Here is a 15568-nt window from a genome sequence, read left to right as displayed (position 1 = left end):
GCGTTTGTGGATGAAAAGTGGTGGAGCAGCTAGCTCACAAAGGCTACAGCCTAGGCCCACCTAAGGTACATGCAGCGTGAAGGGAATGGTCTCAAGGATAGTTAATCCACCGTGGACTACGAGACCAGTTGATGAGGCTTTTTCCATTAGAAATGTCCTAACGTGCTATGGGTTTTCACTAAAAGAATAATACATGATTTGTACCATACATTGATAATTAAAAACAATTCATATAATGTGTGTTCGCAACTAGTGATTTTGTCGGAAACAAAATCTTTAGTTTCTCAAACACGTAGCACAATTTAGTGAGATCTTTAGCTCCTCTACCAGCCCTGCTTAGATCAAACAACTATAAAATTATAAAATTTCAGCTCATTCTATTTTAGACCTAACATTTAAATTTTATGGGAAAATTTTCGAGTCCATTAGCTAATCCGGAAAAAAAGATGCGCAGCTCATGAGCTGAATTCCTCGAAAAGGTAACAAAAAAAGCATACCACGCTTCTGGTCTGGGTAAACTCCGAGTCTCCGACCCGTGGCGACAGGTGTGAAACGCGAAGTCAGCAGGTGGCTGCAGCCGGACACGTCGACCATTGACTTGTCTCCACCGCCACCTTCACCTACCCTGCTGGTGGTCGCCTCGCTTGCTCGCTCCCCATGGAGACCCCGCCCCCCTACCCCGTCTCGCCGCCGCCCGCCGCCGAGGCCCCGCCCTCGCCGGGCGGCGGCGGCGGCGACGACGGTGGGGCGGATGACGCGGGGGGTTTCAGCGCCGGGCTGGAGCCGCTCTGGACGGCCCTCTTCGGCTCCCCGGAGGAGCTGGAGCCCATGTGGTCTCCCCCCCGCGGGTTCGGCGTCGGCGCCGACTTCGCCGACGCGGAGGTGGAGCCCGACATGGACGTCGCCGGCGGGCCCTGGGACGGCGCCCCCTGGCGGTCCACGGGGGTCGTCGACGGGGAGGCCGCCGCCGCGGCGCTATTCCCCCCCACGGCTGCGGCCGGGTTCGCGGAGTTCGGGCCTGGGCCGATCGATTCGTCGGCGGGGCCGGATCCCGAGGTGAGCGCGATCGACTCCGGCGCTTGTTGCTCCCCTGAGCCGCCGCCCCTGCCGTCGTCTCCACCTCCGGTGCTGGCTTTTGAGCCCGTCGACGACTCCGCACCGGGGCTGGAACTGGAGTCTCCACTGCCACCGCCTGTGGGTTCCTCGGACTTCAATTTAGATGGGGGGATGTTGGAATGCACACTCAACTCCGTGCCATCGCCGCCTCTTCCTGCCCCAGATGATTTCGGTTTGGAGGCTGCGGGTCCTATCAAGGATTTGGAGGTTGCCTGGGGAACCATGGTTGTTGCTGATTTGGGTGAGAATGCCGCTGGTAACTGTGTGAACGATGCTATCGGTACAGATGGGACAGCTCTACGGAGATCAGGGAGGATAGCAAAAATCAAGTCGTCGCCGAGTTCCACACCATTGTCTCAGAATGGAGGCTCATCTAGAGCTTCCAAGCGCCGCTTTGCGGATTCAAGGAAGAGTAGGAGCAGTGCTGGGAGAAAACACCCTGTGTTCACAGGGCCAGTTCCAGTAAATGCAGTCGATTTGATTAACGGGGTGGAGCTTCAAGAACCACGGGAAATTGTTAATGTGCAAATTGAAAGTTCCTTCTATGGGAATAATCACAAAGAAGGTGGTCTCCATAATCAGGTTGTGCTGGCGTTACCAGCAGTGAATGATAGTTTGTCCAAAGGCAAAGGAGCCTCTGTTGTTCCTCCCAGGAAGACTAGGTTAGCCTCAAAGGTTTTGGTGAATTCAGACAGGGTATCAGCTATACCACCAATTGTAAATGGTGGACCTCCTGTGCCGCAGAAATCAGATGCTTATGTGCCTCCCAGAAAGCATAAGCTTGCTGTTGAGGATTGCTCGCCAAATCTAGATGAAGTGGATGGTGGTATTGCATCATGCAACTCAAGATTGATAAGTGCAGAACCACGAGTGGTCAGCGAGATGCCTCCAGGGAGAGGAAGAAGATTATCTCAACCTCCAAAAAAGAAGGCCAGGATTTTGTCCGTTAAATACTTGGAAAAGTTAAAGAGGGCAGAGAAAAATAATGGCTCAATGTTCAAATCACCAAGAGTTACAGTGATGCCAGAACTGAGTACCAAGCACGAACTTATTTTGGACAAGCGCTTGGCTGATTCAGGGACCATGGAAATGGATGATGGTTCCTGTTTCTTTGTGGGGGAGGCAGTTCCTGATTATGAGGCAAGGCAGAAATGGCCCCACCGTTATGAAATAAATGATCAAATTATGAAAAAGGTATGTACGTGTTTTGACTGGTTTTCTGCTCTCTTCATGGTTTCATCCACATATTTCTTAGCAATATAACAGTAAGATCTGGACTATTGCAGGTTCGTTAAGGATAAATATACATGTAGATCAGGAATTCTCTTTAAATATCCACTCACTTCTTGTTCACAGAAGTACAGGCATTTGTGAGAATTTCTGATTAGTGCAGATGCAATTCAGTGGTAGTTTATATTTTAAATATTCAAGCATGGAGGGAACATGGAAGTATCAGAAAGCATAGATGTGAAATGGGTACACATGTAATTGTTTGAACATTCATTTTACTATAGGACATGTTAGAACTTAGAACTTAAAAAGTATGTGGTGGCTGACAAATATTAGTATATACTACATTAATAAACATATTTCCATCGATCAATATCAACCTATGTATATTGCAGTGTACCTTATGATTTCATTCTGAGATGATATTGAAGCCCTGAGATCCCATGTTTGTTATGGGAATTGGAAGCTATGTATCAGTTGGAAACAGAAAGAATAACAAAAATTAAATGAACATTTGTGCATTGGTTTTAGGTTCTGCATTTCCTGTGCAAACAGGAATTTATGAATTACTGATAGTTTGAACAATGGTTCAAACAAACAAACATTAATTTTAGGCAACACCTGCCCATGGAAGCTAATATAGTCATCATTAATCTTTACCATAGGACACTGCTATTGTATGATTATTACCTATAGGACCTTGGTGAGAGTAAAACATCATTCCATCTGAGGAGGGAAAATGTCCATAAATGATCTTTGTTCCATCAAAAATCAAATTTAACACTGAAGATGCTAACAACGATTTAAAAAAAAAGATGAAATTTCAAAGGAAATCTGAAAATTAAAGTGCAAAACTTGAATTTTAGCCACTATAAATTTCTAAACAATCAAAATTCGAAGAAATCTAAATTTATAATTTCAGCAATATGATTCCATAAATTGTATTTCATTAATTTTTAATATAAATTTTATCATAATTTTATATAGTAAATGTGATCCAAAATTTATAGAATAAAAATTCTTAAATTCGAATTATTATTGAAGCTTGGAAAACATGAATGCAGATAAGTTAAGTTAATATCCTGCAAAACTGTTTCTTTAGTTGAAATTTAAAAATTTGGATTTTCAGTATTTGAAATTAAGAGTAAAATGTAGTGTCCGTATTAGTCATCTTGCCAAATGCTCACTGCGCAAATGAAGTAAGTGTCCAAGCAGGCTGCAATAGTGCATCCAATTAGTCCATTTTCTAGTTTTTGTCCCTCAGGTGACCAACCTTGTGTCCAAATTTACACAATCACTCCGGGTGGCATGCGTTGGACTCAATTTGCACCCCCTAATCAATTTTGTGCAACTTGTTGAGCATCTTGCAAGATGAGTTCCTAATCTCACCCACCTAGCTAGTTCTAGCATCTTAATTTACTCCTGAATTAAGATTCAACCAATTATGTTCGAAGGGCACATTTGTCATGTCACGATCATTATCTGTCCTCATGACAAGTGATATTATATCAGCTGCAATGTCCTTTGTCAATGGTCATATGAAATATTAGTGTTCTACAATGATGAACTTTCCCCCGCAAAAAAAAAAAATGATGAACTTTCAGTGTGAACTGTGAAACAAATATGATTGATTGGCCTTGATTAGTTGCCTGGAGCAAGTTTGTCCTTGATTAAACTATGAATGTATAAATAGGAGAAGAGAAGGAAGATCTAGAATCTGGATAGGATATTCAACTTGACTGGATAAAAAGCTTAACTTGAAGATTGAATGGTGGTCAACTGTTGTGTAAAAGGAAAGGTTAATGCATAATTACAGAGGTTGTTTGAAAAAGCTGCTGTTACCTTTTCTTTTATCTATTACACTGTTGTCTTGCTAGTAGGTTTCCAAAACAGATGTGGCTAAGTGAATCCCAAAAATCTTTTGCATGTGGACCGATGGACTCATGGTTGTACACTTGTACTTGAATAAAAACATACTCATGCATTTTTGTCAGCTTATAGGGATTCATCTGAAGTTTGTTATTTTGGATATTTGTGTATTATGAATTTATGGACATTGGACAACACTATTGTACACCTAGACACTATTTTCCATCCAGGTGTAGAATAGCTATTCTCATGAAGTAACGGCATGAAAGGTGTGCCATTACAAACCTAGTGCCCTAATTAATGAGTTTTGATTGGGGCACGACTGCGAGGTGATGAATTGCCATTCTACACCTGGGTGTAGATTTAAATTGCTAGTATGCTGCCTACAATAACTGAATTTAAGCGAGTAATACTTTTTGCCTGTAGTTTTCTGATTTGAAGGATAAGAGGACCAGCAGCCAAACATTTGTCAAGTAAGCCCAAATGTGTTTATTTTCAGTATTTATATCTGATAAATAATTGAAGCTAATCATGGTACCCTACCTTATATTACAGTGCTGGCAAAGCTGTCTTGGATGTTAAGTGTCATTATTTGCAAGCCAAAGTTTCCACATGCACGTTTTGCATTGGAGATTGTGCATTTATAAAGGTAAGTTAAGATTTATATGTTTATTTTTTGTTTTTGTTTTTGTACCTTTATGGACCCGCATCCTCATTGTATGATAGTCTTTGAGCTAATCAATGTGACAGGCAGGTATCCACAAAAAAAGAATAAATACACCCTATGCCACTGAGTTTCATCCCTGTCCACAGTATCACACTCATCATGAGACCTGAATTTAGGTCCTTGACCCAGATGTTACACATCACTGCACATTGCAGTTAAATTCAGTTGTATAAAATGGACCTCCCTGAGGAAAGACAACTCAACGATTCTCATGTTCATTTAGTCCTTCGATACATTGTAAAGCAAATTAGTTACTAAATCTTTTTTTGTAGTCTTTCTATATGTTTATCTACAGATGCTTGATTTCTGACTATGCTTTATGTGATTTGCTGCCTTCTTATATGGAAATAATGTTTATCTTGTTACCAAAAAAAATTTTGTTGCACAAGTTTAATAGTGCTAACTTTTGCAGGGTCCAGAGGGAAAACCAAATTATATTGGAAGGTTGCTAGAGTTCTTTGAAACAAAAGCTGGTGAATATTACGTCAGAGTGCAATGGTTTTTTAGAGCCGAAGACACGGTTAGTTCAGTTTGATTTAAACCTTCTGCTTGTTTTGACAAATTTTATTATTACATATGAATTGAACCTGGATCTTGTGACCATAACTTCATTTTCAGCTTGTAAAAATAGAAGCTGACACCTGACAGACAAGTTTATGTTAGATTTCTTAATGCTTTAAGGTTTAATCCTCTTAACTGATCTCAGGTCATGAAAGAGCAAGCACAATCTCATGCCCCAAGGAGGCTCTTTTACTCAGACCTGACAGATGACAATTTACTGGACTGTGTTGTTTCGAAAGTGACAATTGTGCAAGTTCCTCCTACTGTAAGACTTGATGTTGCATTTTGAGATTTTCTTGTGATGACTATGCTTTATTGAGACATGTTCCATTGAGATGTATGATTCTGATTTATGAACAGATAAATGGAAAATCCAAGTCAGTTCCTTCATTCCACTATTACTATGACATGAAATACTCTATCGACTATAGTACATTTTCCACCATACAAATGGGTTAGTATTCTTGACAATGATTACAGTTCTAATCGATCGTCTTGACATTTTGCAATTGTTTGAATTTTTGGTACCGATCATAGTTATTTGTGCAATGTATTATCTTGTAATTTACATTTTGCACAGTTTTATTCTTTCATATCCCTATTGTTCTAATTAAATTTCATGAAAAGCAGGAGACACAAATGATGTGGCGCAGTCAGGTTACACTAGTAGAACCACTGACAAAATGAAGATAGATGTCATTAAGAAGCACAAGTTTCCTGAGCTGGAGAAGATGGAGCTCTCTTTGCTAGACCTGTATTGTGGTTGTGGAGGAATGTCAACTGGGCTTTGCCTTGGTGCTCGTGGTGGTGGTGTGAATCTTTCGGCGGTAATTGTCTTACACATACAATCATAGATGTGCTATAACTTAGTGGGCTCCATTTTAATGTTTTAAACAATACTTATAGAGATGGGCCATCGATGATGATGAAATTGCATGTGAAAGCTTCAGGCATAATCATCCAGAAACACGGGTACTATTTTTTTCTTCCCCAATATTATCATTATTGCTATTTATCGCCCATTTGCAGATATTGGCATGTTGCTTTGCTAGGTCCGGAATGAAACCGTGGATGATTTCCTTGAACTGTTGAAAGAATGGGAGAAATTATGCAAAACATATGTGAAGCATAGTAATGCTAAGGCACGTGTTGACAGTACAATAGAAACCAATGATGAAACTCCAGATTGTTCTACCGTGCCTCCTGACGAGTTTGAAGTATGGAAGATAGTTGACATTTGCTTCGGTGATCCAAATAAAGTCAGAAAACATGGTTTATATTTTAAGGTTTGTAAAGATACGTTCCAGTTTTATAGCTACCAGATCAGCAACTTGATTCCTTGTCAGAATTGTCAGCAACCTAAATTTGTGCATGTACCCTTTAATTTAATAATAATGTGAACTCAGTGAATAGTCAGTGTGCATATGAAACACGTTTTTTACAAGGAGCTGAACACGAGTGATATAATATTTTAGTGAAGTATGATTGTATGAGTATGTCCTGGAATGGTAAGCTGTTTAGAATTCTGAAATACAAAACAGACATGTGAATAAATTTTTTGGCAGACCAGGAACATATCCGGGAATGGTAAGCTGTTTAGAATTCTGAAATAAAAAACAGACATGTGAATAAAATTTTTGGCAGACCAGAAACATATGTTATCCATTGAAAACCATGGAATGTAATGAAATACTTCAGCCTGTGGTAGAGTCCATAGCAACCAAAGAACTAATATAACTTCATAGTTCAGAATGTTGTCTATAGAATTGCAAATTTAATAAAAATTACTACACGTCATTTTCAGTTGATACTACAGTTCATAGTAATAAAAGGTCTCGTTAATTTCATTAATTGTGCAGAAGTGATTATAATGTCTCAGCCCTCTGATTAAAGGGTGAATAGCCTATCATTCATGTAATTATAGACTAAATCTTATGCTCATGCTTTTCATATCAAGTATGGAGAACTTTGCAGTATGTATTCATGTTATTAAATAAGTTTGTTCTATTGCCTTAACCTTGGTACAAGCTTTTTTGGTGCTATATAATTTGCATATCATGTATTTATGTATTTATTCCCATAGATCATGCATTGTGCTTTCTTTGTTCATGTTTGTAATTTTCATGTTTGTTTGCTAAGTTAATGGTTTGATCATGCATCTAGGTCCGTTGGAAGGGTTATGGCCCTCATGATGACACATGGGAGCCAGTTGAAGGATTAAGGTACGCAAAATATTATTTTGAAGACTGCATTCCCAAATAACTTGCCTTCACCAAAGTTTTAACAACTTGACTTTTAAAGTGCAGGAACTGTAAAGAGGCAATTAGGGATTTTGTTATTGAAGGCAACAAGCAAAAGATACTACCACTCCGTGTAAGTGTTTTTTATTTTATTACTGTCTTCATGGTTGAGGTAGATTAGACCATTGTGTGATCAGAATTTGAGAAGTGGACTAGTATTTGAATGGACCTATATGTATTTCTTTTTCCAAATTTAGTTACCATAAACATTGAGAAGTTTAATTTATGTGCTTGATTATTAATTTGCTTTAACCATGGAATATAGCTATGTTCTTGTTTCCACCATCGAAGTTTTGCACTTCCTTCTGGCTGAGCTTTGGGTTCAATGGTGGTGGTCTGACTGTCTGGTTGGATACTTGGCCCGTGATTCAGCCAAAGACTATATATTCTATATTGCACTTCTGGTTGGATACTTGGCCCGTGATTCAGCCAAAGACTATATATTCTATATTCCACTTCCAACACAGAAACCATCTTCCAATACGAAAACCATATTTATCAGGTGGTCAATGGTTGCAATTGCAGCTTCCCAGCCTGGGATCAAACCTCCGCCAAAGAATATGAGACATTTTTGGTTCAAAATGATGTTGCAAGCCTTTGAGGCGATAGCTTGACTTTTTCTACACCATCTGGCCCAACTACCCTTGGTTTAATTCTGGCTGACAACAAAACCACCTGGTTTGAATGGTTGAAAGCAGTCCAGTTGCATGAACAGTCTCTGCATTCAACTGGCCAAGCACCAGTTTTGGTTTGTTCATGTTAACATTTGTTAACCTTCCACCATTTGCTATGCATGTTTTTCAATACTGACCAAAACTGTCTTGCACTTTGTTTTAGTTTTTGATACACTTGTGCTAGCTCATGGCTGGGAAGAATTAGGAAACAATTTGAGTAGAAGGGTAAATCACTAAATTGGTCTCTTGATAAACTAAACAGAAAAAAAGGGACAAAAGGTATCGGTAGTGAGGTAAAGTAAGAAATGCAGACACCAAGTGGTTTTTTGAGTGCATCATGGCAATTTTTACGTTGGTTTTATTAATTTCCTTTGGATTGAGTTTAGCGATTTGTAAATTAATAGTAGTCAACATGTGCATTGCTGCAGGGCTGATTGTTCCATCAAATAATATGCATTAAATGTAGGGAAATTTCCAAACGTGCCACTATAATTTTGCAAATAAATTAAATAATTAAATTTAAATTAATGATTAAATATTATATTAATCAACAACATGAACTACTCTAAAAGTAAAATTTTAATGGGAAAGTAGTATGATAGGTTGTCTTTTTATTTGTGAAATATGGAGTTATGGACAAGGTCTTCAAACCTCCTGTATGAAAAGAAATTTCCTGGATGAATAAACTCAAAACATTTTTTAGGTACCATATTAATTATTGGTTAAATTATGTTTATGGTAGTTTGATGTGGAAAACATTGGTTTTGACCAGATAGAGTGCATATCAGGTAATTCAGTCAAATACTCAAACACAGTGAAGCTGAATTCGACTCCAATGCTAGACTAACCCATATACCCAAGATACAAACATCTCCTTAGTTTTGGTAGTGAAGCACAATTTTTCTGTTACCTGTATCTGTTAATTTCTTGATCATCATATATTAGGCTAACACATGTAATGTTATCCAACCATACAAAGTAAATATTTTAAATGGGGAAAAAAGGAAACAAAATGCCTTGATAGACAGTTTTTTTTGTTCAAACAACCCTCGATAGACAATGGCATTCATGAAAACAAATTAAGAGTTCTTTTTAGGAAATAAGAGCAATTATTTTACTTTTACATTTTCTTGCTACAGTTGAATTCATTAATATCCATCTCCATGCCATGTTTATCAAATGTCTTCAGGGTGACGTAGATGTTGTATGCGGGGGTCCACCATGCCAAGGAATTAGTGGTTACAACCGCAAAAGAGAATTCGAGGCACCATTTAAATGTGAGAAAAACAAGCAGATTATTATTTTCATGGATGTTGTGCAATTTTTGAAGCCCAAATATGTTTACATGGAAAACGTCCTTGATATATTGAAATTTGCTGATGCAACACTTGCAAGATATGCTTTAAGTCGACTAGTTGCAATGAGTTACCAAGCAAGGCTAGGGATCATGGCTGCTGCATGTTATGGCCTTCCACAATTTCGGATGCGTGTATTTTTATTAGGCTGTCATCCAAAGGAGGTTAGTAATCAATATCCTGTATAGGTACATTTGTGTTCTTGGTCCCTTATTATACTATTTTCACACTACAGAAATTACCCCCATTTCCACTGCCTACACATGAGGCAATTGTGAAGAATGGCTGCCCGTTGGCTTTTGAGGTAAATACTATTTGTGTATTCATCTTTGCTTAGCCCTTTAGCTTTGAGCCTTTGCGCCCCCTCATAGTTGCTGTCAGCACCTAACAATCACAGCTAAACCCTCAAGTAAACAACACAATCCTATCCCCAAGGATAGATCTAAGGTAAAATGATAGGTTTATCTCCTAACAACTTAACTGGCTAGCTAGTTGCCTCATCAGCATGTGTTGTATATAAATCTTGCAGAATTTCCATTTTTGTTTCTGATGCCAGCTATGATGTCTTCTCTTTTTTGTTATAATGAGAATTCGTTGGCATTGTAGTGTAATAATGACACTTTCCTCTTTTTGGTCTGTAGCAAAATTTGGTTGGTTGGCCTGGCAACACACCAATGCAACTAGAGAAACCAATTGTTCTCGAAGACATTTTATCTGATCTCCCAGAAGTAACTAACACTATATATCTTTCAACCATCTAACTTGAATGGCATTTTGATACAAAAGTTGAATTATTAGGTGGCAAATGAGGAAAGTCGTGATGAAATGCTGTATATAAAGGGTCCTCAAACTGAATTCCAAAGATACATTCGGTCATTTAATGTTGGTGAGTTGATCGCATACACTTCTATATATTAAACCTGAATCATAGGGGGCAGATAATAAGAACTAGCTCAGTTTATTCTAACGGAAAAAAAAACAAGCTGTAGGCTTCTGTTTTTTTCCCATGATCATTTATTAGTCTGTTTAATAGAAATTATTGGAGAATATGGAACAAGAAAATATTGACTCACTGGAGTAAATATTGGAAACAGCATAAGATGGGTGTAATAAGTTAAAAGTGTTTCTTATCTATATGATGTTCCATACTTTACTATTATACCTTTTGTTGATGAATTATACCAGAAGCTCAGGAATGAAATTTTATGCAGAAGTGCCTGGTCCCAAAGCTCATGTTACAAAAGATTTTTTGTCCTCAAAATTGTATGACCATCGACCACTGGTACTGGATAATGATAACTACCAAAGGGTATTGCAAATTCCCAAGAAAAAGGTTGGCTGAGATGCTTTCACATTAGGGTTTAAGTTTGGTAGGTCAAACCTCAGTCTCATTTGTCCTATTTCAGGGAGCTAATTTTAGAGACCTTCCAGGGGTCGTAGTTGGTCCTGATAATGTGGCTAGATTAGATCCAACAAAAGAGAGAATATTTTTGCCATCTGGTCGTCCTCTAGTAAGACATTCAAGACAACTCCCCTGTGTGGAACTATACCTCCCTGCATTTACAAATTTTGATTAGCTTACCATGCTATGGTTTCTTATTTTTCATGTCAGGTGCTTGATTGTATACTAGGTTATGAGAATGGTAAATCTTTAAGGTTGGTTCCGAACTTTACTTTATCTATTTCCCTAAAAAAACCTTCATTTTATCTAGTTCTGTTGTTCATAGATGTATTTGTTCTCGTTTCTGCTTTATATGTTTGTTCTATAATTTGCTTATAGACCATTTGGTCGAGTATGGTGGGATGAGGTGGTGGGAACCGTGCTGACAGTTCCAAATGCTCGTATGCAGGTTATCTTTAATTCTCTCTTTTTTATTCACTTTGGTTGACTTCATAATAATTATTAAGAGGGTATGTTGCAGGCCTTGATACATCCTGCACAAGACAGACTTCTTACTATCCGTGAAAGTGCTCGGTTGCAAGGGTTTCCTGACAAGTACAGGTTTTGTGGAACAGTCAAAGACAGGTACTTGTTTGTCTTTGCCCTTTTCCTTTATTTTGAGTGATGGACTCATTATTTTCCGTATGGCTCTATAAATTGGCATATCTAGACTGTTGAATTTTTCAATCTATCACCAGCACACACATTAGGTTTTCTTAAATAATATCACTTCATTACTCTGAGCCCTCGACTAAAGACCCTGGACTACAAAACAGGGTGTTTGATCATTGATAACTTTTAAAATGTAATTTACCCACTCACTGTCATTTGATTGATCAGTTTAGTTGTAGTTGATTTATCAGTGGCCACAACAACCCTTGTTTACTTTCCTTTCTCTTCCTTCCCTTTTCCTGAAGAACCTTCCTGACCAAGGCCCTCGGCTGCAGCTGTCAGTCATCCCCAAAGCTACCAACGTCCACTATCGCCAGAAACATTTGGTGTGTGATATCACTAGTGAGCTCCACCAATGCTGTCATAATTTAGGTTCTGTTATTGTTGGTCAGAAAGGTCAACGGGGATGACCTGGCTGATTGATTGCGTTCAGAGGAGCTGTGTTTGGTTGAGGATAATAAAAGTAAAATGTATGGACTGATGGATGAAGGCTATAACTTTGCTAATTCTTCCAGTTGGGGTGCTATGTCAGCCAAAATCTAATTCACTTAAGCCAAAACCAGTGCAGCACCTATGTCATTTCAGCTAAAATGCATGGTTGAGTAAAATGATTAGTTGCACACTATTAGTAGGCTTTATAGTTCGGTGTCGATTTTTTTTTAATTTTTAAACTTTTTTACTAAATAATTTTATTATTAAATCTCATGGATAAATATTTTGACCATCTAAACCTTTTGGCCATGTCACCTCGCGCAATACAATACTGCCATGCTAACCAGTTGGCATGGCAGCTATCTTGGCGTGACAACTCTTTTTGCCATACCAGGAGGGGTGGGAATAGTGGTGTGTTCAAAAAGGTTTATGGTGAAAATATTTAGAGTAAAGTGCACTAGCGGTCTCTAAACTTGTATACATGTGTCATCTAGGTTCCTAAACTCTCAAAATGCATTTTTAGGTCCCCGAACTTGTCCGGGGGTGTCATATAGGTCCAAACGGGCTCCAACCGGCTCTATCCGCTGACGTGGCATGCCACGGTGGCGCCTACGAGAAGAGAGAAAAATAAGGAGGAGAGAGAGAAACTGACATGTGGGACCGACATGGCACTACCAACACGTAGGCGCCACCGTGGCATGCCACGTCAGCGGATGGAGCCGGTTGGAGCCTGTTTGAACCTATATGACACCCCCAGACAGTTCGGGGACCCAAAAATGCATTTTGAGAGTTTAGGGACCTAGATAACACATATATACAAGTTTAGGGACCGTTGGTGCATTTCACTCAAATATTTATCTAAAAGGTTTAGTAATAAAATTATTTATTAAAAAGGTTAAAGAAATAAGAAAATCTTCAGTGTCAAGGTCCATTCCTGCGGGGTAAGGTTGGATGCCCCTTTTCTTTTCGAGCAGTTGATACATTTGGAACCGTACACCCTATAACTAGAACTTTGGTAAGTTGGCTGAGGTTAAACTTTATGTCCACGTGCAGATCACTGTCCTCTTGCCCAAAGAAGAGCTTATTATATATATAGCTGTTTATAGTCTTTGAGCTTTAACATAAGTTAACATGTGATGAGCCTTGCTGCAGATATCGTCAAATTGGAAACGCTGTGGCCATACCTGTTGGACGTGCACTTGGATACACCCTGGCCATGGCCTACCTGAAGAAGACTGGAGATGATCCCCTTATGGTGCTGCCGCCCAACTTTGCCTTCTCCCATGACATTACAGGGTTTCCTTAGTCACCTCACTGTTAAGGCAAAAATTCGAGCGCCTGTCCTCGTTAGTTTGATTGAAATTCGTCATCTCCATTCATTCTCTGCTAGAAAATATGATCCTTTTATTGTTGCTACCCATTCTCGTGAATAGTGAATAGCCTTAGGACATGCCCTTTGATCTGTTGGGATCAGATCAAGGAATCCGAATCTGGTAATCAGCTGTTTGTTGTAGCACAATCATTTCTTGATTCACATTAGTTGTAACATCCAGGCATCAACCACACTAGTTAATTAGAAGGCTTCCATAGTACAAGTGTAGTGACTCATAATGGGAGCCGATGTTGTAGTGTAAAAGAATGTATGTAAGATGATTAGTGGAATAGAAATGTATGGACATCATCTTACCTGTTGTATTAACCAGCGAGGAATACAGATGTAACGACTTCAATAAATCTACATAGAGTTTGTCGAGATCCAGTGTAACTAATTTGTCATATATAAATCTATTGCGAGTGATAGGTTATTCCTTGCTCTGATTAATCTCGTTAATTGACTATTACAAGGATTTCGTTAAATATTACAAATTGGACCATTTAATGATTATTCCTTCATGTTATTGATTTCTCCTTCTGGTTTGTGAACAATGTCTCTGATTGTTTTTTACTGTGCTCGGATAGAGAAAAAAGAGCATTTCCGTGGTGTGTGTTTCACAAGGAACATTTCTGGTTTGCCATTTTATTAAAAGGTTAATTAGATACGTGCCACTGTAAATATGTCACTTTATAAAAATGTCATTATAATTTCACTGCCTATAAATATACCATTACGATTCTTTTTACTTCGTAAACATGCCATTTTCTATATTTTAGAGGCTGTTGGACCTATGTATAGACCCATGTATTTTCGTATCACCCACAGTACCTTACGAGAGGAGCAAGGAGCGATTCCCGGCGTCGATGCACCCCGCCCGTCCTCTTCGCCGTGCCGGGCGCCCACCGCTGTCCACTCGACCGTCTACTCCGGCCTCGACTCGACCGACGTATCTACTGGGCCACCGCCGTCGACTCCGGTGTCCTTTGCCGGCCCATTTGGTGGCCTCGGCAGCGGCGGTGCTGCTCGCCGAGACCGCCGCCACACCAGTCGAATCCCCCGAGCCGCCACCCAGCGACGACGACAGCGTCGATGCGGAATAGGGTGGGCTCGGGCTGCGCGTGGAGTCCAGCACCGACCTCGGCTCCATCACCGGTCCCTCCGCCGCCGGCATCGTGGTCCACTGCCCCGCTCGTCTCGGCACCGAACAACGACGCCCTCGTCTACCTAATCCCACAAAATCGCGCGGCGAGATCTGGAGCAGCCCCTGGCGTGCACGGGGATTTCCTGGTGAGTTCGATGGAGAAGCACTTTGCTTGTTGCCTTGTGCAGAGCAGCAGCAGAGGAGAACGGCGAGGAGGTCCGGTGGGCAAGCAGCAGCAGAGCAGTGTGTTGCCTTGTGCAGTTGGCTCACGATCCCCCTTCTGCTCTGCTCTCTCTTCTCGTTTCCTCGCTGCTCTGCTTTCTATGCACTCTTCTCGCTTCTGCGCCAGCCGCCCACCGCCGTCCACTTGACCGGCGACTCCGGCCGTCCTCTGCCGTCAATGGGAGTCGATGAGGGCATTTTGGGTGATACAGATCAAGATCAATATGTGGATCCAACAGCATCTAAAACGTAGAAGATGGCATGTTTACAAAGAGAAAAGAATTATAACGGCATACTTACAATTAGTAAAATTATAATTAGTAGAATTGTAATGGTATTTCTCTGAAGTGACATATTTGTAATGGCACGTATCTAATTAACTCTTTATTAGAAAAAGGTAAAGTATCTTGACTTTATTAAAATGCCACATAGTTGTACTGTTTCACATTTCCC

General features: G+C 39.9%; 1 protein-coding gene across 1 annotated transcript; it reads left to right on the top strand.

Moving 5' to 3' along the window:
• The first annotated feature begins 644 nt into the window (after window positions 1–644).
• Window positions 645–14182, top strand: LOC102705535 (DNA (cytosine-5)-methyltransferase CMT2-like). The gene is made up of 21 exons (XM_006655046.3): window positions 645–2310; window positions 4642–4688; window positions 4771–4864; window positions 5355–5462; window positions 5649–5768; window positions 5864–5957; window positions 6134–6330; window positions 6410–6475; window positions 6556–6789; window positions 7667–7725; window positions 7810–7876; window positions 9667–9996; window positions 10068–10136; window positions 10474–10560; window positions 10631–10718; window positions 11044–11165; window positions 11239–11343; window positions 11445–11488; window positions 11613–11682; window positions 11755–11858; window positions 13530–14182. Exons 1-21 carry the CDS (start codon window positions 658–660, stop codon window positions 13681–13683), a joined length of 3912 nt encoding a protein of 1303 aa, XP_006655109.2. The 5' UTR covers window positions 645–657; the 3' UTR covers window positions 13684–14182.
• Window positions 14183–15568: the final 1386 nt, after the last annotated feature.

The sequence above is a fragment of the Oryza brachyantha genome, chromosome 5 (assembly GCF_000231095.2).
Source record: "Oryza brachyantha chromosome 5, ObraRS2, whole genome shotgun sequence".
Taxonomy (NCBI): Eukaryota; Viridiplantae; Streptophyta; class Magnoliopsida; order Poales; family Poaceae; genus Oryza; species Oryza brachyantha.
Note: the sequence above shows the minus strand (reverse complement) of the source record. Positions and strands in the feature narration are given on the sequence as shown.

What these genes read in the sequence shown, in the direction of transcription:
- LOC102705535 (XM_006655046.3), top strand. Translation starts at nt 658, where the DNA reads ATGGAGACCCCGCCCCCCTACCCCGTCTCGCCGCCGCCCGCCGCCGAG. An exon ending in AGCAGCCAAACATTTGTCAA is followed by an intron (nt 4,689 to 4,770) that starts GTAAGCCCAAAT and finishes CTTATATTACAG; the next exon opens with TGCTGGCAAAGCTGTCTTGG. An exon ending in TGCAAATTCCCAAGAAAAAG is followed by an intron (nt 11,166 to 11,238) that starts GTTGGCTGAGAT and finishes GTCCTATTTCAG; the next exon opens with GGAGCTAATTTTAGAGACCT.